Source organism: Oncorhynchus tshawytscha, linkage group LG16, assembly GCF_018296145.1.
Source record: "Oncorhynchus tshawytscha isolate Ot180627B linkage group LG16, Otsh_v2.0, whole genome shotgun sequence".
NCBI lineage: Eukaryota > Metazoa > Chordata > Actinopteri > Salmoniformes > Salmonidae > Oncorhynchus > Oncorhynchus tshawytscha.
The window spans coordinates 14,010,706-14,036,518 of NC_056444.1; the positions used below are offsets into that span (position 1 = coordinate 14,010,706).

At 41.2% G+C, this 25,813-nt stretch overlaps 1 protein-coding gene across 1 annotated transcript in view; it reads right to left on the minus strand.

The window, feature by feature from the left end:
* LOC112232703 (histone-lysine N-methyltransferase 2C-like) overlaps positions 1-25,813 on the minus strand; it is a 301,309-nt gene that overhangs the window by 140,811 nt on the left and 134,685 nt on the right. The window contains exons 6-7 of the mRNA XM_042298636.1: positions 12,906-13,170; positions 1,816-1,978 (exon numbers count right to left, since the gene is read on the minus strand). Coding sequence (XP_042154570.1) covers positions 1,816-1,978; positions 12,906-13,170 — 428 coding nt within the window. The remainder of the gene's footprint in view (positions 1-1,815; positions 1,979-12,905; positions 13,171-25,813) is intronic.

The window sequence follows — 25,813 nt, forward strand, 5'->3', positions numbered from 1 at the left end:
TTTTATTTGCCTAGGTATAATTCCAAAAGCCCTGAATTCATTAGATTATTGCTGACTGTTTGAAATGCAGTGTATATGATCTTTAAATAGAGATATCGTAAATCGCCCATAAGGTTGAAAAAAATATATATATTTTTAGGCCAAGCCCGAACTTCAACGTACAGTATGTGAAAATGCTGCGTTTATGTTTTGTAGTCAAAAAAGAAGTTACGTTGTTCCAATGGCATCATCTGGTGTGCATAATGTGATCTTAACCAATGAGTAGACAATGACTATTCATAATTGGTTGAAATCATGACACACATCAGATTATGCCATTGGGGGAAAAAATATTCAGTTTTGACACAAAACATAGAAACCTGTATACGATGATATTGGAGATGATAATATAAAGTTGAAAAAAGGTAAAGGAACAATTCACACAACAGATGGCCTGGGATGTGGACTTGTGAGGTTTGTGAGGTTTGAAAGCCTCTGACAAAACTGTATTTTGGAGTGACCTGCCATGGACCATTAGGTTAACATTAGGCTAAAGGCTGCAAAAATGTTTACATACATTTCATCCAATGAGAAAGTAACATCACTTTGAATTTAACACACTGCAAAAACATACAAAGGGTGATGAGTGAATTTCATAATAGACATGACCAAAAGTATGTGGACACCAGCTAGTCGAACATCTCATTCCAAAATCATGGGCATTAATATGGAGTTGGTCCCCCCTTTGCTGCTGTAACATCATCCACTCTTCTGGGAAGGCTTTCCACAAGATGTTAGAACATTGCTGCTGGGACTTGCTTTCATTCAGCAATAAGAGCATTAGTGAGGTCGGGCACTGATGTTTGGCGACTAGGCCTGGCTCGCAGTCGGCGTTCCAATTCATACGAAAGGTCTTCGATGGGGTTGAGGTCAGTTCTCTGTGCAGGCCAGTCAACTTCTTCCACACCAATCTTGACAAACCATTTCTGTATGGGGACATTGCCATGATGAAACAGGAAAGGACCTCCCCTAAACTGTTGCCACAAAGTTGGAAGCACTGAATTGTCTAGAATGTCATTGTATGCTCTAGCGTTAATATTTCCCTTCACTGGAACTAAGGGGACTTGGCCGAACCATGAAAACCAGCCCCAGACCATTATTCCTCCTCCACCAAAATGTACAGTTGGCACTATGCATTGGAGCAGGTAGCGTTCTCCTGGCATCTGCCAAACCCAGATTCATCCGTCGGACTGCCAGAACGCGTTTCCACTGCTTCAGTGTCCAATTGCGGCGAGCTTTACATCACTCCAGCTGACAGTTGGCATTGCGCCTGGTGATCTTAGGCTTGTGTGCGGCTGCTCGGCCATGGAAACCCATTTCATGAAGCTCTCGACTAACAGTTCTTGTGCTGACGTTGCTTCCAGAGGCAGCTTGGAACTCGGTAGTGAGTGTTGCAACCGAGTAGAGGATTTTTATGCGTTACGCACTTCAGCACTCGGCGGTCCCGTTCTGTGGGCTTGTGTGACCTACCACTTCGCAGCTGAGCCGTTGTTGCTTCTAGACGTTTCCACTTCAATAACATCACTTAGCTGACCAGTGCAAATATTGCAGGGCAGAATTTTGTATTATTATATTATTAATACAACTGTCAGCAATGAATTGGCTGAAATAGCCAAATCTACTAATTTGAAGGGTTGTCCACATACTTTTGTATATATAGTGTACCTATATATCACTGACAATATAGCCTACACCAAGTCAAGGCTGTTTGTTTCACATCTATAGTGTAATCCAGTTGTCCTCATTCTCCCAGTGGAACACAGGATCTATACTCACATGTTTGTGAGGCCAGCTGGAGGTGGTCAGGGCAGAGGAGGGTGTGTCGGCGCAGGTCCTGGAATGTTCCGGCGGCGGCAGCGCAGGGGAAATGGTACGAGCGGCAGCAGCCCTCCTCACAGCACTTGATGGATGCCCCAAGGCGCTTACAGTATGCACAGCACTGCAAAACAGAGAGAGAGAGCATGAGACAGCGAAAGAGAGAAAGAATGATTACGAAAGCTAGTTCGAATACTTAGTTTTTCCTGATTCACTCAATAACGCCTATAAGAAAACAACCTGGTCATTTGAGAAGAAACCAGGGGTATTCAGTGATTTGAAACCTTTTGAAAAGTTACAGATCGAAATGGAACAAGTCGAGCCTGACAATTGCCTTTCAAGGTAACAGGCAATCATATCGGTTCTATACAATACATTACAAATCGGAACGTTCTGAACAGACCCCTGGTTGAGCTGATCAGGTTTTCAGGCATCGTGATTGGAGGCTGGAACCATATGCTTCATCTTTATGGCCAATTAACCACTGGCTCTATATTTCAGTTTCAGCACTTACTACAAGCTTTACAAAAATGTCATACTAATTCACACGTTGACGACAATCGCTAGGTATTGACACATTTCAGCTCTAAACCCCCAGCCTAAAAAGCATTGGTGCTTTTACACATAAAATCTCATTATTTTTTGTCAGGCCTCACCAGTGAAATGAAGAAAATAAAAGCATATTGGATTCAAAACCCAGGTTCAAATTGAAGCCAACCCCTGTAATAGTAGAGAATGGCGATTATAGTAAAAAACTAAACAAATAGACTGCCTAAATGAGGTGCTCTGGTCAAGGCGAGCGAACCTGGCTCTAGCACCTAAATATACATTGACATTTCCGTGGCCAGAGAATGCGAGTTCTCCTTTGAATAATGAAAACTGTCAAGAGTCGAGAAAGAATGGGGCCTTCAAGTTAAAATGGTTCAAGTCAGCACTTATATTGTTCACTTTCTCCTTCTCTTCTTTAGCTTTCTCTGCCTCTCCTTAGTTCTAGCAAACCCTTGTCGGGGGGGGGGGTCAAATACAAAAACCTGCAAATACCTTTTAACACCAAGTGTTAGACAATTATCGCCCATGTGCCAGTGGCTTCCTGGGGGCATCATGGGAAGGACATCCTGTGGTATGTTGTCGTATGCGGGACCATGCCTGGCTCGGGACAACACAGACAATAACTTATTACCAAAGAAATATAACTATTAGTCTTATTATTCAAGGCAATGTTCTGTAATTCTATTGATATGCTTACTATACCCATCAAGTCCCTTGAGATGGCATAGGGAGTAATGAAGGGAAAAGTGATCCCCCTTCAAAATGACACCACCCTCTCTTCAAACCTTAATCCTCCGTTGTTTTGTTGAAAATAATAATCAAGCAAGACTGCTGTAATCGCATTACAGTGTGGTACATGGTTCTCTTTCATAATCTATGCTAAAGCAGAAATATAAAAAAATGTGTAACTGGAATGTTTCCATCTCGCCATACTGGCTTGAGCCCACTTCTCCCACAACTCCCCAAAGAGTAATAGTTGAGTCAAAATTATAGTGGCCCACCTCTACAAACCCTCCCTCCCTCCCTCTACAAATAGCCAAAATGGCTACTGTCCAAATGGACCAAACCAGAGAGGAGAAATGCAATGGATGGATATCTGGTCCAGTGCTACTTAGAATAGAACAACAAGTTGGACCGGCCTGGTATCACATAACCGTTGTTTCACCATTGTGCTAACCCAAACTGTACTGTGCTGGCTTGGAAATGTTCTTTTCACATTGGAACCGTCCTGGAAAGGACAGCCACTTTGGTGGAAGCGTAACCAGGGAAGCACAGTACAGCTTGGCTCAGTAGTATGAAGAGGGTAATTATAAAATTGCTTCTTCCAGTTAATGATAAGCACGCACCCATTAAGAAACTGACCGTAAAAAAACATCTAAATCTAAGTGATTGATGAGGAATTCAAAAACAGCACAAAGGGAATGGCAAATAAGTCTGGCTGCACAGATGATTGGCAAACATACTGTAATTGACAATGACTTTTTCATTGGTAAGATTAGCAAACTTAGGTATGACATGCCAACAAACTGAACCTTCCAATCCATGCATTAATGAAAAATTATGAAAGACAAGCATTGTCATTTCTAGTGTGGAAGGGGTGTAAAAAAAATTATTGTTGTCTATCAATAATGACAACACCTGGTACTGACAACTTGGATGCAAAATGACTGAAGTTGGTAGTGATCTACACTGAGAAACACCTTTGTAATATTGACTTCAGAACAGCCTCAGCCTTTGTTCCACTAAGCGAACATATGGAATTGTTTAAAGACAGTCAAACCAAGGATCATTCATCCATTTGATTTAGAATTATAAGATCACTTATGGTATCAAAAATATATATATATTTGATGACCATTGAATATGTCATTAATGCTATTAGCCCATAGAAAACACATTGAATAACAAATTCCTGACATGGTACAGATGTTACCCGCCCAAAAATTAAAAGGAAGTTTGTTCTGATGTGTCCGTCCTATATCTGAGAGATATAAGAAAGACCAGGAAACTATTTATAGACTGTATTATTTTTGTTTTACAGGTATTGAACCCCTTATTTTAGCAATCTCCATATATACTTCCATTCCTTTTTTAAACTGGTACTGGGGACTTTCAGACGAGTCTCTTTTCAGCTTCTATCTCAAGGCCATTAGACTGTTAAACAACCACCACTAGCTCATTAGAGGCTGCTGCCTATAGGCATAGACTAGAAATCACTTGCCACTTTAAGGAATGGAACACTAGTCACTTAATGTTTACATATTTGGCATTACTCATCTCATATGTATATACTGTATTCTATACTATGGTATCTTAGTCACTTAATATTTACATTTCTGGCATTACTCATCTCATATGTATATACTGTATTCTATACTATCTTAGTCCCTTAATAATGTTTATATGTCTGGCATTACTCATCTCATATGTATATACTGTATTCTATACTATTCTACGGTATCTTAGTCCCTTAATAATGTTTATATATCTGGCATTACTCATCTCATATGTATATACTGTATTCTATACTATTCTACAGTATCTTAGTCACTTAATATTTACATATCTGGCATTACTCATCTCATATGTATATTCTGTATTCTATACTATTCTAAGGTATCTTAGTCCTTCCGCTCTGACATCGCTCGTCCATAGATGTATATATTCTTTATTCATTCCTACTTAGATTTGTGTGTATTGGGTTTATGTTGTGTAATTTGTTAAATATTACTGCACTGTCGGAGCTAGAAGCAGAAGCATTTCACTACACCCGCAATAACATCTGCTAATCACGTGTATGTGACCAATAAAATTTGATTTGAATCTTGTGGGCATCCTAGAGGAAAACAACCGACATGTACGTGAGAGAATCACCTTTCCACAGAGAAGTGTAGCCCAAACTGTTCGGATGATACAGACAGAAGTTGGCAGAAGAGGCTGCTGTGACATCAGATGATTCCTGTGATGCTGTTCTTTCTACAGAAGGGTCATAGTAGTTTCCAGAACAAAGCATTCGGACGCTACAGACGTTTTGGTGAGAAGACTGATTTTCAGGACGCCTCGTGGTCTGACGAACACTGCAGATGCCTCTAGCTTAAACAGATGGATTTTGATGGGGATTTCTTCATGATAATTATATTTCCGCGGGGCCACGGGAATTGTAGGAGGAGGGTTAGCCCGTCTCCTCCCCTTCATCGACACTGATTGAATTTAACAAGTGATTTTAAGCTTGCTTACAGGGAATCAAATCAAACTTTGTCACATGCGCCAAAAACAAAGTGTAGACCTTACCATGAAATCAGTTCAAGAAGAGTTAAAAGATTTACCAAATAGGCTAATGTAAAAAATAATAAAATGTAACACAATAAGAATAACGAGGCTATATATACAGGGGGTACCGTTACAGAGTCAGTGTGCGAGGGTACAAGTTAGCTGAGGTCATTTGTACAAGTAGCTAGGGGTGAAGTAACTATGCATAGACAATTAACAATGAGTAGCAACAGTGTACAAAAGGAAGGGGGGGGAGGGTCAATGTAAATAGTCCAGTGGCAAATGTATTAATTGTTCAGCAGTCTTACGGCTTGGGGTAGAAGCTGTTGAGAAGCCTTTTGGTCCTAGACTTGGCGCTGAATGAAGTTGATAATAAAGAGGTACTGGGAGCTGTTCTGTTAGACTTCAGTGCAAGATTTTGACATTATCGATCATAGTCTGCTGTTGAAAAAACGTGTGTTCTGGCTTTACAACCTTTGTCAAATTGTTGGTCGATAGTTACCCGCCTATCAGAAAACAGAGAGTATTCTTTATTAATGGAAGCCTCTCTAACACAAAGTAAACCTCAAGGTAGCTGTCTTGGCCTCTTACTTTCTATAATTTTTTTTACTAATGACCTACCTACCACTAACCTTGAGTAAAGCCTGTGTGTCTATGTACGCTGATAACATTAGATACCACAGCCAGTGAAATTACTGCAACACTTAAAGAGCTGCAGTCAGTTTTAGAATGGGTGGATAGTAATAAGTTCATCTTAAATATATCAAAAACAAAAACCATTGTATTTGGGACAAATCATTTGCTAACCCTAAACATCATCTAAATCTTGTAATGAATAATGTGGCAATTGAACAATTGGAGGAGACTAAACTGCTCGTCTAACCCTAGATTGTAAACTGACATTTCAGCTAGCGACTGGAACGAGCTGAAACAAACACTCAAACTGTTTTATCTCAATCTCTTCATTCAAAGACTCAATCATGGACACTCACTGACAGTTGTGGCTGTTTTGTGTGATGTATTGTTGTCTCTACCTTCTTGCCCTTTGTGCTGTTGTCTGTGCCCAATAATGTTTGTACCATGTTTTGTGCAGCTACCACGTTGTGTTACTAGCATGTTGTTGTTATGTTGCTACCATACTGTGTTGTCATGTGCTGCTGCCATGCTATGTTGTTGTCTCAGGTCTCTCTTTATGTAGTGTTGTCTCTCTTGTCATGGCGTGTGTTTTGTCCTATATTTAGCTTTGATTTATTTTTTATCCCAGCCTCTGTCCCCGCAGAAGGCCTTTTGGTAGGCCGTCATAGTAAATAAGAATGTGTTCTTAACTGACTTGCCTAGTTAAATAAAAGGTCAAATAAAAATACAAAATTCAACAGTAGCTAAGATGGAGACATCACAATCAACCAAACAAGTCCAACAGGCCCTAGTTTATCACACCTGGACTACTGCTCAGTTGTGCCACAAAGGACACAGGCAAATTACAGTTCAACCAGAACTCAAATGTACATGGAAGGCTAATATCAATCTCTCCTGACTCAAAGTCCTCACTACTCTTCCTGCATCGCTACTCTTCCTGCATCGCTACTCTTCCTGCATCGCTACTCTTCCTGCATCGCTACTCTTCCTGCATCGCTACTCTTCCTGCATCGCTACTCTTCCTGCATCGCTACTCTTCTTTGTGAGAGGCATTGACATGTTTACAGCACTGAATTGTCTGTTCAAACAGCGAACACACAGCTCAGAAACTCATACTCTATAAGACATGCCACCAGGGGTCTCTTCACAGTCCAAGTCCAGAACAGACTCTGGGAAAAATACAGTACTACATAGAGCCATGACTACATGGAACTCTTTCACATCAAGTAACTAAATTGAGCACGGCACAACACGGACTGTGAAGAGGCACACATACGCACACACACTAACACAAGCACTCCACACACAAACTGTAATAATATTGAAATATTGTAAGATATTTTATACTGAAAATGTGTAGTAATAGAGCAATGTACATATGTATAATGCACAATGTCTAGTTTGATGTACCGTTTTATTTATGTAGGCCTTTGATTTACGACGAGGTAGTGTTTTATTCCTGTTTGGACCACAGGAAGGTCAGCTAATGGGGATCCTTAATAAATACTAGTGACACAACACCATACTCAAGTACAACTTAGAAACCTGTTGATTTAACATTTTAAATATCTAGCAAAATGACAACATATCCAACTACCTAATAGTATAACCTAACACGCTGCTATAGTGAGTTCACAAAAACCTGGCCGTAGTCGTGTTGGACCTGTCGGCAGACATATCAATGAGGCAGTCGGGCATACAGTAATCCTTCCTCTCGAAAGCTGGCACTTCAACAGGAGATAAGGCGATGGCATCTTAAAAATCAGGGCTACATTGTAAGGGTCTGAAAGATTATCCTGATGTCCTAATGCCAGGGTTTTTTCATGGCTCACTGCCAAACCCTGTCAACTCACACTGGAGGGGCAGAATACCACTGGTGGAAAGGGAGGGAGGGAACTGCCTGAGCAACCAACACACAGCCTGCCGGCCGAAAAACAATGGTGTTTCTGTAGTGCTATTAGCACAAGCTCTCACACACACACACACACACTATGTATAGTTAGATACACACTCATCCATAAGGTACACAGTGCCTTTAGAAAGTATTCATAACCCTTGATGTTTTCCTCTCACCCATCTACACACAATACCCCATAATGACAAAATACACAAATATTTTGAAATATTTGCCATTTTTTATATTTACATAAGTATTCACACACTTGAGTCAATACTTTGTAAAAGCACCTTTGGTAGTGATTACAGCTGTGAGTCTTTATGTAAGTCTCCAAGAGTTATGCATATCTGGATTGTACAATATTTGCCCATTGTTCTTTTTAAAAATCTAAAAGCTGTCAAGTTTATTGTTGCAAGACAGCCATTTTCAAGGGTTGGCATAGATTTTCAAGACGATTTAAATCAAAACTGTAACTTGGCCACTCAGGAACATTGAACATCATCTTGGTAAGCAACAAATTTGACCTTGTGTTAAAGTCTATGGTGGTTTTGAAAGGTGATTTTGTCTCCCAGTGTCTGTTGAAAGCAGACTGAAAAGGTTTTCCTCTAGGATTTTGCCTGTAATTATAGCTTAGATTTTTTTATCCTAAAAAAACTCCCTAGTGTTTGCCGATGACCAGCATACCCATAACATGATACAGCCACCACTAAGCTTGAAAATATGTGGTACTGAGTGGTGCATTGTGTTGGATTTGGATATTTTGGAATATTTGTATTCTGTACAGGGTTCCTTACTGTACATACTTGTCAATAAGACACTCACACAAAAACTCAAGCGTACGTGCGCACACACACACACACCAGCCTGACATTTCAGCTGACAGCTAAAGGAGCAATCTGCCGATAGTGTTGCTGATTTAGGGTGTAAATGCAATCAGGCGAACATGACATGGAGGTGAGGATGGCATGTGTGTGTGGGTAGTGCGTGCGTCAGCAGTGTATGAATTTCAGAACTGGGTGAGTGTATAGCAGGCTGAAGCATCTGAGTGTACATGTGTACAAATAAAAATCTATGTGAGGTGCATTACAGTGTGTGTGTGTGTGTGTGTGTGTGTGTGTGTGTGTGTGTGTGTGTGTGTCAGGGATTCCGTTAGGAAAATATGGCGCTGGCTGGACATTTGACTGGCAGCATTTTAAATTTACCAGACATTTGAGAAATGTACCGGACCCACATGATGATTTGGATGCATAAACTGATTAGTGCTCAGAATGACAGATTTAGATTATAGTATTTCAGATTTGACAGAACAAGTTGAGAGGATGCAACGATGTGCAGTGATTCTTAACAGATTCTGATGTTAGAAAACCTAATTTACTTTGTCAGCCAACAAGACGAGTAAAGAACAGCAAAATCAGTAGCCTACTGTAAATTCATCTACTATCCCCATAGTAAAAATCAGTAGCCTACTGTAAATTCATCTACTATCCCCCATAGTAAAAATCAGTAGCCTACTGTAAATTCATCTACTATCCCCCATAGTAAAAAAGTTGACCTATTCTATGCTGGCATAACGATGGTTCTGTACTGCTGCAGCTCATTTCCTGGCAAAGTTTACAAATAATAGATACAAACTATAGACTGTAAAAACTCATATACTTACTACTTTACAGTTTAAATTGAATTGAGAAGGTTTTGGGGATAGTATTTCTTTCAACCCAAAAGACTTTAAATCATAACAACTGGAATGATAGACAAATGTGTGCACCACACAGGCAGACAGAGACAATATTGCTGGAAGTTAATTGGCAGATACTGTGTTAGATTTGGCTTTTAAAGCCAATAGTGGCTAACCAGGGGTGGGATAATGTTGATTAGATAGTAGTTGGGAGCTTGAAGTGTTTAATACTTGTGAGATTTGTTTATGACAGTTTGTGGTGGAACACGTGAACATTGCATGTACTTTCAGAAATGTTTAGCAAGCTACTCATAGGAGGGCTGCAAGCTACTGGTAGCTCACGATCAACCTGTTGGAGACCCCTGCTATAGACCGATAAGCATGACCAGTCACATCTATCGATATCTATATTATATCTATCGATATCTATATATTTGTGATGGCCACTCCAATACCTTGACTTTGTTATCCTTAATTAAGCCATTTTGCCACAACTTTGGAAGTATGCTTGGGGTCAATGTCCATTAGGAAGACCCATTTGCGACCAAGCTTTAACTTCCTGACTGATGTCTTGAGATGTCGCTTCAATAGATCCACGTAATTTTCCTCCTTCATGATGCCATCTATTTTGTGAAGTGCACCAGTCCCTCCTGCAGCAAAGCACCCCCACTACATGATGCTTCCACCCCCATGCTTCACGGTTGAGATGGTGCTCTTCAGCTTGCAAGCCTCCCCCTTTTTCCTCCAAACATCACAACGGTCATTATGGCCGAACATTCCTATTTTTGTTTCATCAGACCAGAGGACATTTCTCCAAAAAGTACAATCTTTGTCCCTATATGCAGATCCAAACTGTAGTCTGGCTTTCTTATGGCAGTCTTGGAGCAGTGGCTTCTTCCTTGCTGAGCGGCCTTTCAGGTTGTGTTGATATAGGACTCATTTTACTGTGGATATAGATACTTTTGTACCCGTCTCCTCCAGCATCTTCACAAGGTCCTTTGCTGTTGTTCTGGGATTGATTTGCACTTTTCACACCAAAGTACTTTAATCTCTAGGAGACAGAATGTGTTTCCTTCCTGAGCGGTATGACAGCTGCGTGGTCCCATGATGTTTATACTTGTGTACTATTGTTTGTACAGATAAATGTGGTACCTTCAGGCATTTGGAAATTGCTCTCAAGGATGAACCAGACTTGTGGAGGTCTACAATTTATTTATTATTTATTTATTATTATTTCTATTGATTTTCCCATGATGTCAAGCAAAGAGGCACAGAGTTTGAAGGTAGGCCTTGAAATACATCCACAGGTACACCTCCAATTGACTCAAATTATGTCAATTAGCCTATCAGAAGCTTCTAAAGCCATGACATCATTTTCTGGAATTTTCCGAGCTGTTTAAAGGCAGAGTCAACTTAGTGTATGTAATCTTCTGACCCACTGGAATTGTGATACAGTTAACTGTAAACAATTGTTGGAAAAATGACTTGTGTCGTGCACAAAGTAGATGTCCTAACCGACTTGCCAAAACGATAGTTTGTTAACAAGACATTTGTGGAGTGATTGAAAAACGAGTTTTAACCTAAGTGTACGTAAACTTCTGACATCAACTGTATGTGTAGATAGATACATATATATCCATCCATATATTGGAAAGCTGATAAAAGAAATGTATATATTTATTTATTGTTTTTTACCGGCCAAAATCCAGCTATAACCAGCTAACAGAAACCTGCGTGTGTTAACCTCCAGATGTGCTTTCTCCTGACCTTTTCTGCTTCACACTCCAATGAGCCTTATTATAGTGCCAAAGATGACCTTTAACAGGGCCCCATCAGCTCTCACACACAAACACACAACTATAGCTGCATTGCCCTCGGCACAGACAACAAACCAACAATAGGCTTTTTTAAATGCACTGTAACTGTGCCCAGACACACACACACACTTAAGCTCAATCCCAATCATACAGTCAGCAGTGTAGTACATGGTACGTAAAAATGAGGCAAGTCATCACATGCTGAGTCCCTCATGTAAGCAGTACTAAAAAAACTGTTGTACATGTTATATTTCAACTCAGCCAGCAATCAATATCAAGTCCTCACAGCAAAAGTACAAGCTAAAATATAGTGAATTAATTAACCTGTAATGTGGCCTCCCTCCCCCACTTTGCATTGTGTTAAGTGTTAATGGAAAGTTCCGCTGAGCTAAATGACACAGTAGCGACACACTACTCCCAATCAATCCAATTTATTTAAAGCCCATTTTAAATCAGCAGATGTCACAAAGTGCTTATACAGAAACCCAGCCTAAAACCCCAGACAGCAAGCAATGCAGATGTAGAAACTCAGTGGTTAGGAAAAAACGCTGCAGAAAGGTCGGAACCTAGGAAGAAACCTAGAGAGGAACCAGGCTTTGAGGGGTGGCCAGTCCTCTTCTGGCTGTACTCAAATACTAACAAGACCCCCCCCATCCCAAAAAAAGGGGGTACCGGGACCTGCTGAACTACTCGGTGCCCCCTTCAACCTCACACATCTTTATTAATACCATTTATGATCAACCGTGAACATAATCAAGACAGTCCACTTACTTCCCGACGTTCCCCTTAAAATCAATTAGCCGGTTCGTAATCATAAATCACACAACAAGTTGTCAGTCAAAACATTGTGGGGGAATCGGTAGAGAAACACAGCTAACCTGAACACTAAGTAGCGTCATTGATTTCACCCCGACACCACGGTACAGTGTGTATGGTGGCCTGGAGACACGGTTCAAACTTTCCTTCAACCCCTTAATTATAACGCTGTCTTTCCACAGACCACCGTCATCAGAATGACAGTGTGATTGAATGCTTATGACTGAATCTCCATGTCTTCACAGTCTTGGCTATATGGACATGAATACTGAGCTGGCAAAGACAGTGTGGTTGGTTTTCTGGTCACTTGTTTAAAGACATTGAGGGCAAACACACGCAGGGTTGAATCCTAACAACCATACCCCAAAGTTTTTGTTCTGTCACCACTCACCTCTGTGCTCCCAGAGTCTATGGCTTTGTCCACATAGAGCAGCGAGTCCTGGGCCTCGCCGCGACATACCCCCTCGGACCAGGCGGCACAGTGCAGGTGGGCACAGCACTGGCCTGTGGGGTCAAACAGGGACTGGACGTTGATGTCGTCGGGGAGGCCGATCTGACCAAGCTCGTCCCAGAACTTGGGGGCCGGCTCCTCGCTGAAGGGGTCCGTGCTGCCGGGTGCCGAGGAGGAGTGCAGACCACTGTCCGGAGAGCTGACCCTGGGGAGAGAGACGGGAAAGGTCATGTTGAAGGTCCAGTTTATTCTCACCAACATAGCAGTTAATACAAACATGGCAAATTCCTTTCTAAATACACAAGAACATAAATTAATCTAAAGGGCAACGGACCTAAACTAAGAACACCAAACATCATGTAAAGCACCAAAGAAAAAAACTGGCTAATAGGGAAAGAATCACGAGAGAGCCTGGTATCCAATTTAAAGGGAGAGCTTTGTGCATAGTCTGGGATTTACTGGATGTATGCGTCTGCTTGGGATGGGATTGCTGTCATTAAAAATCAAATCAAAGTTTATTTGTCACATGACAAAGTACAGCAGGCATAAACCACTCACTTACAAGCTCTTCCACAACCATGCAGAGTTCAATATCAGAGGTACCAAATTGAAAATTGTGGCGTCAGGTAGCCGTAAACCACGGTGGTTAGAGCATTGGGCCAGTAACCGAAAGGCTGCTGGATCAAATCCCCCGAGCTGACAAGGTACAAATCTATCATTCTGCCCCTGAACAAGGCAGTTAACGCATTGTTCCCCAGTAAGCTGTCATTGTAAATAAGAATTTGTTCTTAACTGACTTGCCTAGTTAAATAAAAGTAAATTAAAATAAAAAAAAACACTAAAAGCTGTTATCCATGTATATTATCTTTAATTCAAACAGTGCTATGACACCATATCAAGGATAAGGAGTGCTCATTGACATGGTCACCACCACCATCCTCTCCTTCTGGAAGAAAGCATCGGGGTGGAGGTTGTCCCTTGGCTAATGCACAAGGACAGGTTGTTCGAGCCCACACAAGCACAAACATACTAGCTTGCTTGACACACACACACTAGCCAGCCTGAAACACACAATCTCTCTCCATCCCTGCCGGATGCAGCCTATTCCAGCCAGTCTGGTGTTGTTGGATGAAGGATCTGGCCCACAGAGGAGCAGAAAAAAAGTGTGAATTACCATTTAAAAAGAGACCCCGGTTTGAGGAAGCCCTTTGCCCAGCGCTGGGCAGCAGTAGGGTGCTAGGGATGAAAGGCTACTGTATACTACACCCCCCAACAAACAGCTCTACTATAGGGATGTGTTCATTAGGGTGTGAAATGGAAAATGTTTTTAAGTGCTTTGCAACAGAAAAAGAAGCTGAGGGTTTCAGTTACTTTTCTTCCATTTGGTACCTAATGAACACAACTTCCTACTCCCAATAAGGACGATATGAGTTACGGATGGGGGGGGGGGAGAAGAGGATGGAAGAGGATAGTGCACTGATGGACTATGGTCCTGTCTTCTACATGAAACCAAGTTTTTGCATCCAAAGCTTCATCTATGAATTTAACAGCGGTGCCATTTCCCTTAGACCCATCCCTCAGCTGAATAGCAAACCAAGTGGCGGAGCTACTATTGGGCTGAGAAACAAATGACAGATTATGCCTTAAAGGGATAGTATTTCAAATGGAGGGTTTAATGGTGAAGGATCCAATGAGGGAGCCAAAAACCCTAATACGCAATCTCCTATCCGTTTTCTTCCACTTTCTCTCCCTCTCGTGTTCGCTCTAATTTTGCTCAGCTGCGGCTCGTTCGACCATAATTTTCAACTTTGCCGTGAAAACGCTGCAGCTTTAATTATGAGCTAAATAACCTTATAGAGGTTATGGACATGTCTTCTAGGCAAATTATAATTTGCAGAATTTAATGGCCCAATTGTCTTATTTGCAGAACCATATGTTATTCCATTCAAATGGGTATGCCTTTTTGGAGATGGATTGACATGAATGATATCAGAAGTTGCTTATTCGTGTGATATCAACAGCCTTTCCATATGTTAATTTACCATAACTAATCATAGTGTTCGATCAAAGCTGTATAAGTGGAGTCAGGTCAAGCTGTCCAGGGGGAAACGTTTCAAAACATTTTATGACTAGTGAACGCAACACACATTTATCCAAACCAAGCCCATATCCCACCTTGGTGAATGTGCTGGCTCCATGTGTGAATAGGAAGACGAAACCGGTGTTAAGGTGTCAGCATTCTTTAGTGCACACTCCCTTAAAAGAAGAGCGGTGCACACTCCCTTAAAAGACATTTGATTGCCCAAACAACAAAAAAAAAAAAAAAAAAAAAAAAAAAAAAAAAAAAAAAACTTACTGACAAAACGTCATAAAATGTCGGAATATAGGCACAAACTCTTCAGATCTTTTTCGTCTAGGAAGCATGCGGACGCACGCCTTTACTCTCTCCCTGAGAAAAAGCAGTGTTTCATTAGGCCTGTGATTACTTTGGGCCTGTCAAAGCTACTTTCAATTAGATCACCTTAATGAGACAATAATTAGCGACTACACACAGACAATGACTATAGAATAAGGAAAGCGCGATGGACAGACCAATTCATGCATGTATACACAAATGCAGAGAGCGAGAGGAGACATGAACTCACTCATGCACATTTATCAACACATGCAGTCATGAGGTCATGCACCCCCTTTCAAAACCTTTCATCTTATTACCAGACAAAACAACTTGCATGGAGAGTGAGAGTTCATCGAGTCCATGAAGTAAGTAGAGGGACTTACACTTGAGGTACATTTCAAATCAAACAGGCAAAAGTCAATTCAAGAGATAGGCTACTTTCTCCACCGTCTCCTCTGATATATCCCTAAACGGTGATTCATCACGTTGCTATTCAGGCCAAAACAGAATTGGGTCACTAGGGCTCAGTTCATGTGAACTGTCCCCAGTCCACCTTAACACTTCTCTGACACGGTCCACCTTAACACTTCTCTCTCTCTTGCTTGTTATTGTTTTCATTCCTAGCTCCCTCTGTCTAGAACTGGCACGGCGCCAGCACTGGACTGACCGACCAATCACAAGGCTCCAACGCGACAATGCACTGCGCCGCGTTGGCCCCCTGCCAGGAACCTCGCTGGGTGAGAGCATTACGTCACCGCCCCCTCGGATTGGTTCAAAAGAGCTGAGCAAATTAGGAGGCCGGCCAATGGGCCCTGGGGTGTCTTCTGACGGTAGGTCTTTGTCAACAGTGGATCACGTGGAGCTGAAGTGACAGGGGGGAGGGAGAGAGAACAGACAGAGAAAGAAAGAGAAAGAGCAAAAACAAGCAAGAGAAATAGTGACAGAAAGATTAAGCGGTAAGGAGAGAGAACAGAGAGAGAAAGAGACACAGACAACTGGGGAGAGAGCGAGAGACCAAGACAGACAGGCAGAGACGGAGAGAGACAGGCAGAGAGGGGGGGAAAGAAGGAACAGCACATCAGAAATCAGCTCAACGTAACTGTAGAAACCAGAGAATCAAACCACTTCTGGGAAAATTGTAATACACTAAAACAACAAAGAGTTATCTATCCAAGACAAATATGTATGGATAAACCACTTCTCTAATCTTTTTGGATCTATAACAAATAGCAAAAAAATATACATGAATAAATACAAATCTTAGAACCAACTATTAAAAGACTAGCAGAACCCACTGGATTCTGCAATTACAATGAATGAACTACAGGACAAAACACAAACCCTCCAACAAAAAAAGTCCTGTGGTATTGATGGTATCCTAAATGAAAAGATAAAATATAGACCAAAGTCCTATTGACTATACATAAACTTTTGAACCTCATCCTCAGCTCTGGCATCTTCCCCAATATTTGGAACCAAGGACTGATCACCCCAATCCACAAAAGAGGAGACAGATTTGACCCCAATAAATACAGAGTGATATGCATCAACAGCAATCTTGGGAAAATCCTCTGCATTATCATTAACAGCAGACTCGTACATTTCCTCAGCGAAAACAATGTACTGAGCAAATTGGCTTATTACCAATAGGGATGCACGATATAGTCGGTGAATATATCTGAATAGGGCCAACGTCGGGATCGGCCCGATGTCTGGTTTAACGCCGATGTTAAAAACCGATGTCAACGCTGTGCATACCTATATAACTTAGGTACAGGACGTAATGACGGCGCATAAAATTTTGCGCTACACGTGCATCACAGCAGTCCTAACCTAGCCCACAATGTCTGCTGTGTGGATCGAGCAGTCAACAAGTCGAGCAGGCATTTGAAAGAGTAAGAAAATTTAAGCGAGACAACTCAAAGGCGAAATCCATTAATGGAATTCATTGCCCTTGACAATCAACCTTCCTCTGTCTTGGGTGATGTTGGCTTTCGCCGACTGGTCGAGCGACCGTCCGGTACACACTACCAAGCGCTCTATTTTTCAGATGTTGCCCTGCCGGAGTTACACAGTAATAGTGTCACTGCTATTAGCTTCACGAAATACACACTATGGAACGCCGTTTGGGTCTTTGCGTGTCAAAAAAGATACAGTAGCGCTGTCAAAGCTGTACAAAAACGTCTGCAAACAAGCAAACACCGGCAGCGATGGTAGCAATGGCAGCATTTGTTCAACCGCAACTTCTGGGGTAGCTATCTAGCACCAATACAACCAGCCTGAAAACAATAGAAACTGCAGTCATTTTCATTATTCTTAGTAATGATTTAGCGAGGTTGCCACTTGTTGTTTGCCTGTTGATATTGCCAGCTACTTAACCCTATTGCCCAAAGCTAACATTATAAGAAGCCAGCTAGCTTCATCTGGTTAGCGAGGTTCGACCAGACCGTGTTGTGAAGCTCGTCACAATAAGGATTAGGCACAATAGTGGAATTTGCAGTTTGATTCAAAATTAAAGTATGTCATTGACAGTGATGCAAATTATTATAAATAGTGGAATTATACCATACTTTTATTTTGAAGGCTAACTGCAAAGTCCGCTGTTGTGGCTAATCCTTATTGTGGCTAGCTTCACATAGATGGGTCCGACCACCATTAATCAAATAAGAACTGTCTTATAAATTAGGGTTATTTTAGATGATGACACCTAGCTAAATAGTTAGCTAGTTAACTATAGCTACTGAAACAGATTGTCGTTTTGCAATGTTTTTGGGGAAGAACTACATTGTTTGCATCCATGAGCTAGCTAGCTTTTTTTTATGACCAGCACTGTAGGTGTGCGAGACAACTTTACCAGCATCATAGAATACGTATCGATGACATATGAAATACAAGTGATAGTGTAATCAATGTGTATCAATGTAAAAAATGTATGAACATGTATAAATTATTATGTTATTATGTGTAGTCATATTCAGGTCCTGATTGGTGAAATAGTGTTGTTTGACACGCAACGACCCAAACGGCGTTCCATAGAAATCCCTGGTTGAGAATGAAACAACTGAACAACGAAACAGCACAGCAAGTAAGTGAAAGAAATAGGTTTTGATCATGCTTCACTGGTAATGGGGACATACGTAAACGCCAACAAATTAACTTTTTGGTCAGTGTGGTGTGTGTGTGCAACCTTTATTTAACTAGGCTAGTCAGTTAAGAACAAATTATTATTTACAATGACGGCCCGGACGACGCTGGGCCAATTGTGCGCCGCCCTATGGGACTCCCAATCACGGCCGGATGTAATACAGCCTGGATTCGAACCAGGGACTGTAGTGACGCCTCTTGCACTGAGATGCAGTGCCTTAGATGGCTGTGTCCGCGTGTGTGTGTTAACTATTTAACTGTGCTAGAATGCATAAAAGGCCGCGAAAATTTTAAATAAAATCGGTATTGGGGTTTTTGGCAGGGAAAACATTGGATATCGGCCAAAAATGTCATATTGGTGCATCACTAATTACCAAATTACCATACAACAGATCATGTACTCACCCTGCACACCCTAATTTTACAAACAAACAAAGGCAAAGTCTTCTCTTGCTTTGTTGATTTCAAAAAAGCTTTCGATTCAACTTGGCATGAGAGTCTGCTAAACAAATTCATGGAAAGCAGTGTTGGGGGAAAAACATACAACATTATAGAATCCATGTACGTGAACAACAATTGTGCGGTTAAAATTCGCAAAATACATATCTTTCCACAGGGCCGTGGGGTGAGACAGGGATGCAACTTGAGCCCCAACCACTTCAACATATATATCAACAAATTGGCGAGGGCACAAGAACAGTCAGCAGCATCCAGCCTCACCCTACTTGAATCTGAAGTCAAATGTCTACTGTTTGCTGATGACCTGGTGCTTCTGTCCCCAACCAATGAGGCCCCACAGCAGCACCAAGATCTTCTGCACAGATACTGTCAGTCCTGGGCCATAACAGTAAACCTCAGTAAGACAAAACATAATGGCGTTCCAAAAAAGGTCCAGTTGCCAGGACCACAAATACAAATTCCATCTCGACATTGTTGCCCTAGAGCACACAAAAAAACTATACGTACCTCGGTCTAAACATCAGCTCCACAGGTAACTTCACAAAGCTGTGGACAAGCTGTGAAACAAGGCAAGAAGGCCCTTCTATGCCTTCAAAAGGAACATAAAAGTTGACATAACAATTAGGATCTGGCTAAAAATACTTGAATCAGTTATTGAACCCATTTCCCTTTATGGTTGTGAGGTCTGGGGTCCGCTCACCAACCAAGAACACACAAAATGGGACAAACACCAAATTGTGACTCTGCAACGTAAAATACCAAATAATGCATGCAGAGCAGAATTAGGCCGATAGCTGACAATTATAAAAATCCAGAAACAAATAAATCAATATAAATACATAAAGTTGAAGTTCGAAATTTACATGGGTCATGGTTCACCTTTCAGCAGGATATCCGTCCCAGTCTCAAATCTCTGGAAGACTGAAACAGGGTTCCCTCAAGAATTTCCCTGTATTTAGCGCCATCCATCATTCCTTAAATTCTGACCAGTTTCCCAGTCCCTGCTGATGAAAAACATCTCCACAGCATGATGCTGCCACCACAATGCTTCACTGTGGGGATGGTATTCTCGGGGTGATGAGAGGTGTTGGGTTTGCACCAGACAAAGCGTTTTCTTTGATGGCCAAAAAGCTACATTTTAGTATCATCTGACCAGTGTACCTTCTTCCATATGTTTGGGGAGTCCTTTTGGCAAACACAAAATGTGTTTGCTTATTTTTTTCATTAAGCAACGCCTTTTTCTGGCCCCTCTTCCGGAAAGCCCAGTTCTGTGGAGTGTACGGCATTATGTAGTCCTATGAACAGATACTGCAAAGCTCCACAGCTGAGATTGGAGTTCCTTCAGGGTTATCTTTGGTCTCTTTAATGCCCTCCTTGCCTGGTCTGAGATTTAGTGGGAGGCCCTCTCTTGGCAGGTTTGTTGTGGTGCTATATTCTTTCCATTTCTTAAAAAATATATTTAATGGTGCTGCACAGGATGTTCAAAGTTTATATTTTTTATAAATAAACCCTGATCTGTACTTCTCCACAACTTTGTCCCTGGCCTGTTTGGAGAGCTCCTTGGTCTTCATGGTGCCGCTTGCTTGATGGTGCCCTTTGCTGAGTGGTGTTGCAGACTCTGGGGCCTTTCAGAACAGGTGTGTATATCTACACTGAGATCATGTGACACTTCATGTGACACTTAAATCAAGTTCACCTGTTATGTGACTTCTGAAGGTAATTGGTTGCACCAGAACTTATTTTGTGGCTTCATAGTAAAGGAGGTGAATGCATACAGTTGAAGTCAGAAGTTTACATACACTTAGGTTGGAGTCATTAAAACTCGTTCTTCAACCACTCCACAAATGTCTTGTTAACAAACTAAGTTTTGGTAAGTTGGTTAGGACATCTACTTTGTGCATGACAAAATACATTTTTTCAACAATTGTTTACTGACAGATTATTTCAGTTATAATTCACTGTATCACAATTCCAGTGGGTCAGAAGATTACATACACTAAGTTGACTGTGTCTTTAAACAGCTTGGAAAATTCCAGAAAATTATGTCATGGCTTTAGAAGCTTCTGATAGGCTAATTGACATCATTTGAGTCAATTGGAGGTGTTACTGAAAATGTATTTCAAAGCCTACCTTCAAACTCGGTGCCTCTCTGCTTGACATGGGAAAATCTAAAGAAATCAGCCAAGACCTCAGAAAAAAACCTCCAAGACCTCCACAAGTCTAGTTCATCCTTGGGAACAATTTCCAAACGGCAGAAGGTATCACGTGCATCTGTACAAACAACAGTACGCAAGCAAAAACACCATAGGACCACACAGCCGGGTTCTTTTGTGCAAAAAGTGCAAATCAATCCCAGAACAACAGCAAAGGACCTTGTGAAGATGCTGGAGGAAACCGGTACAAAAGTATCTATATCCACAGTAAAGAGTCCTATATCGACGTAACCTGAAAGGCCGCTCAGCAAGGAAGAAGCCACTGCTCCAAAACCGCCATAAAAAAGTCTGACTACGGTTTGCAACTGCACATAGGGACAAAGATCGTACTTTTGGAGAAATGTCATCTGGTCTGATGAAACAAAAATAGAACTCTTTGGCCATAATGACCATTGTTATGTTTGGAGGAAAAAGGGGGAGGCTTGCAAGCCAAAGAACATCATCCCAAACGTGAAGCACGGGGGTGGAGCATCATGTTGTGGGGGTGCTTTGCTACAGGAGGGACTGGTGCACTTCACAAAATAGATGGTAACATGAGGGAGGAATATTATGTGGATATATTGCAACATCTCAATACATCAGTCAGGAAGTTAAAGCTTGGTCGCAAATGGGTCTTCCAAATGGACATTGACCCCAAGCATACCAAAGTTGTTGCAAAATGGCTTAAGGACAACAAAGTCAAGGTATTGGAGTGGCCATCGCAAAGCCCTGACCTCAATCCTATAGAACATTTGTGGGAGGAACTGAAAAAGCATGTGCGATCAAGGAGGCCTGCAAACCTGACTCAGTTACACCAGCTCTGTCAGGAGGAATGGGCCAAAATTCACCCAACGTCTTGTGGGAAGCTTGTAGAAGGCTACCTGAAACGATTGACCTTTGTTAAACAATTTAAAGGCAATGCTACCAAATACTAATTCAGTGTATGTAGTAAACTTCTAACCCAATGGAAACGTGATGAAATGAATAAAAGCTGAAATAAATCACTCTCTACTATGATTCTGACATTTCACATTCTTAAAGTAAAGTGGTGATCCTAACTGACCTGAGAGAGGAAATATTTACTTCGATTAAAGGTCAGGAATTGTGAAAAACTGAGTTTAAATGTATTTGGCTAAGGTGTATGTAAACTTCTGACTTCAACTGTATGCACATATAACATTTGAGTTTTTCAAAATAAGTATTTTTTTTTCATTTCACTTCACCAATTTGGACTATTTTGTGTATATTACATGAAATCCAAATAAAAATCTATTTAAATTACAGGTTGTAATGCAACAAAACAGGAAAAACACCAAAGCTCAAATACTTTTGCAAGGCACTGTAGGTGAAATACCAGTGTTCCACCACCGCAGCCAGATTTGTGACCAGTTGCCACAAGAAAAGGGCAACTAGTGGTGGACAAACACCACTGTAAATTAGGGCTGGGCGGTATACCATATTTTATGATACACCGGTATTGATGCAGGGACTGGTTTGGGTTTTTACTTTACCTACTATAAAGGTATTTGAATGTTTGGTTTGCTAAATGTGATACGTCATGTGTAATGTCAGTTTTTATAGTTTACTTCGCTACCCGAGTCATCCCTCTCTCTCTCCACTCTTTCTCTCTGTGCCAGTTTCCACACAGACCTAGCCACACCCCCGTCACTCAAGAAGCGCATTTGATGTTCCTCAACCACGTAACACTTGCGTTCAGTCTGCCTGGTCAATGCAGCACATGCAACAATGTTGATGACATCGATGCTGTTTTCACTTTGCTTCTTAATATAAATTCACTAGTGTTCTATAATGACACTATTAGTTTGTGTTTCTTACATCAGGAAACAGGTCGTTTGTCTTTTCTTAGCAGGTTGGCCTAAATCTTGTGAGATGCTAATAGCTAGCTAGCTAATAAATGTACTGAGTAAGAGCAAACATAGCTAGCCAATACAGCTGGATAACACCAGTGATGGTGTAGACCTAAATCAGCATGTTATTTGTACAACAGTATCTTCTAAATCAAAGACGAATATGCAAAGCAAGAATATGTTAGCTACATGAAGTAGCCAAGAGAAAACATGCAATGTAGCCAAAGCTAATAGGCTCCCATAGGAAACACTTATCAACACTTTAGTTCCTACGCTGTCACAACAACTCCTCCCTGGCATTTTAATTCGTTGTCATCTCAAACAACACTGTGCCCATATATTCTAAACTATAGAATTAGAATAGTCATTCTATTATGACGCCAACAGTTCTGCTCTTAATTCGCGAATCAAATGGCAATTGCAACGTTTGGTTGAATAGAAGTCCTAGATTATGTGCCCATATCGTGCAGCCCTACGTGGCAGTGTGGGAATTATCTCAATTGAGCAGTGGTGTAATGTACTTAAGTTGTACTTGAAATTATTTTTTACTTAAGGTTTTTTTTTGGTATCTGGACTTTAATATTTTTGACAACTGTTACTTCACTACATTCCTAAAGAAATGCATGCACTTTTTACTCCACACATTTTCCCTGACACCTAAAAGTACTCGTTACATTTTGAATGCTTAGCAGGACAGGAAAATGGTTCAATTCACACACTTGTCAAGAGAACATCCCTGGTCATCTACTGCCTCTGATCTGGAGGACTCACTGAACACAAATGCTTTGTTTGAAAATGATGTCTGAGCGTTGGAGTGTGCCCCTGGCTATCTATAAAAAAATATATTAAAAAAACTAGAAAATGGTGCCATCTGGTTTGCTTAATATAAGGAATTTGAAATTAGTTTTAATTTTGATACATAAGTATATTGTATCATTTACATGTACTTTTGATACTGAAGTACATTTAAAACCAAATACTTAAGACTATTACTCAAGTAGGATTTTACTGGGTGACTTTCACATTAGTAACTTCTATTGAAGTATCTTTACTTTTACTCAAGGACTACAAATTAGGTACTTTTTCCACCACTGCAATTGAGGGCAGGAAATGCAGAAATTATAAAAGGCATGAAATTTGTTTTCAAGTTGAACTGAACAGTATAAGATAATCAGACTGGAGAAAGACTTATTGAAATTACTTAGAATGTATGTGTTGCCACACTAGGATCACTCATAAAGCAAATTTAAAACTGTTATTATTCCGTCATACCGTCCAATTTGTTTTTTTAAATACTGTGATATATTTTGGCCATATCGCCCAGCCCTATTGTAAATACCAATATATATCGGTTAATTTATTTTCCCTTTCATACTTCAACTCATTTGCATATTGTTCCAACATTGCCAATAATATTACATTTGAAATGTCATTACATGGGCTTGTTCCTACTATCGTTTTCACTATATACTTTACCTGTTGGGGATGTCATTCGAAAACAATGTTAACTTTCACAGCTATGTGGATGACACACAGCTGTACATTTCAATGAAACATGGTGAAGCCCCAAAATTGCCCTCCCTGGAAGCCTGTGTTTCAGACATAAGGAAGTGGATGGCTGCAAACGTTCTATTTTTAAACTTGGACAAAACAGAGATGCTTGTTCAACGTCACAAGAAACAAAGAGATCTTCTGTTGAATCTGACAATTAATCTTGATGGTTGTACAGTCGTCTCAAATAAAACTGAAGGACCTTGGCGTTACTCTGGACCCTGATCTCTCTTTTGACGAACATATCAAGACTGTTTCATGGATAGCTTATTACATCTACGTAACACTGCAAAAATCTGACATTTTCTGTCCAAAAATGATGCAGAATAATTCATTCATGCTTTTGTTACTTCTAGGTTAGACTACTGCAAAGCTCTACTTTCCGGCTACACGGATAAAAGCACTAAATAAACTTCAGTTAGTGCTAAACACGGCTGCTAGAATCTTGACAAGAACCAACATTTTTTATCATATTACTCCAGTGCTAGCCTCCCTACACTGTCTTCCTGTTAAGGCAAGGGCTGATTTCAAGGTTTTACTGCTAACCTACAAAGCATTACATGGGCTTGCTCCTACCTATCTTTCCCACTTGGTCCTGCCGTACATACCTACACGTACGCTACGGTCACAAGACGCAGGCCTCCTAACTGTCCCTAGAATCTCTAAGCAAACAGCTGGAGGCAGGGCTTTCTCCTATAGAGCTCCATTTTTATGGAATGGTCTGCCTAGCCATGTGAGAGACGCAGACTCGGTCTCAACCTTTAAGTCTTTACTGAAGACTCATCTCTTCAGTGGGTCATATGATTGAGTGTAGTCTGGCCCAGGAGTGCGAAGGTGAACGGAAAGACACTGGAGCAATGAACCGCCCTCGCCGTCTCTGCCTGGCCGGTTCCCCTCTTTCCACTGGGATTCTCTGCCTCTAACCCTATTACAGGGGCTAAGTCACTGGCTTACTGGTGCTCTTCCATGCCATCCCTAGGAGGGGTGCGTCACTTGAGTGGGTTGAGTCACTGACGTGGTCTTCCTGTCTGGGTTGGCCCCGCCCCCCTTGGGTTGTGCAGTGGCTGAGATCTGTGGGCTCTAATCGGCCTTGTCTCAGGATGGTAAGTTGGTGGGGGGGCTGTGCTTGGTGGGGTTATATCCTGCCTGTTTGGCCCTGTCTGGGGGTATCATTGGATGGGGCCACAGTGTCTCCTGACCCCTCCTGTCTCAGCCTCCAGTATTTATGCTGCAGTA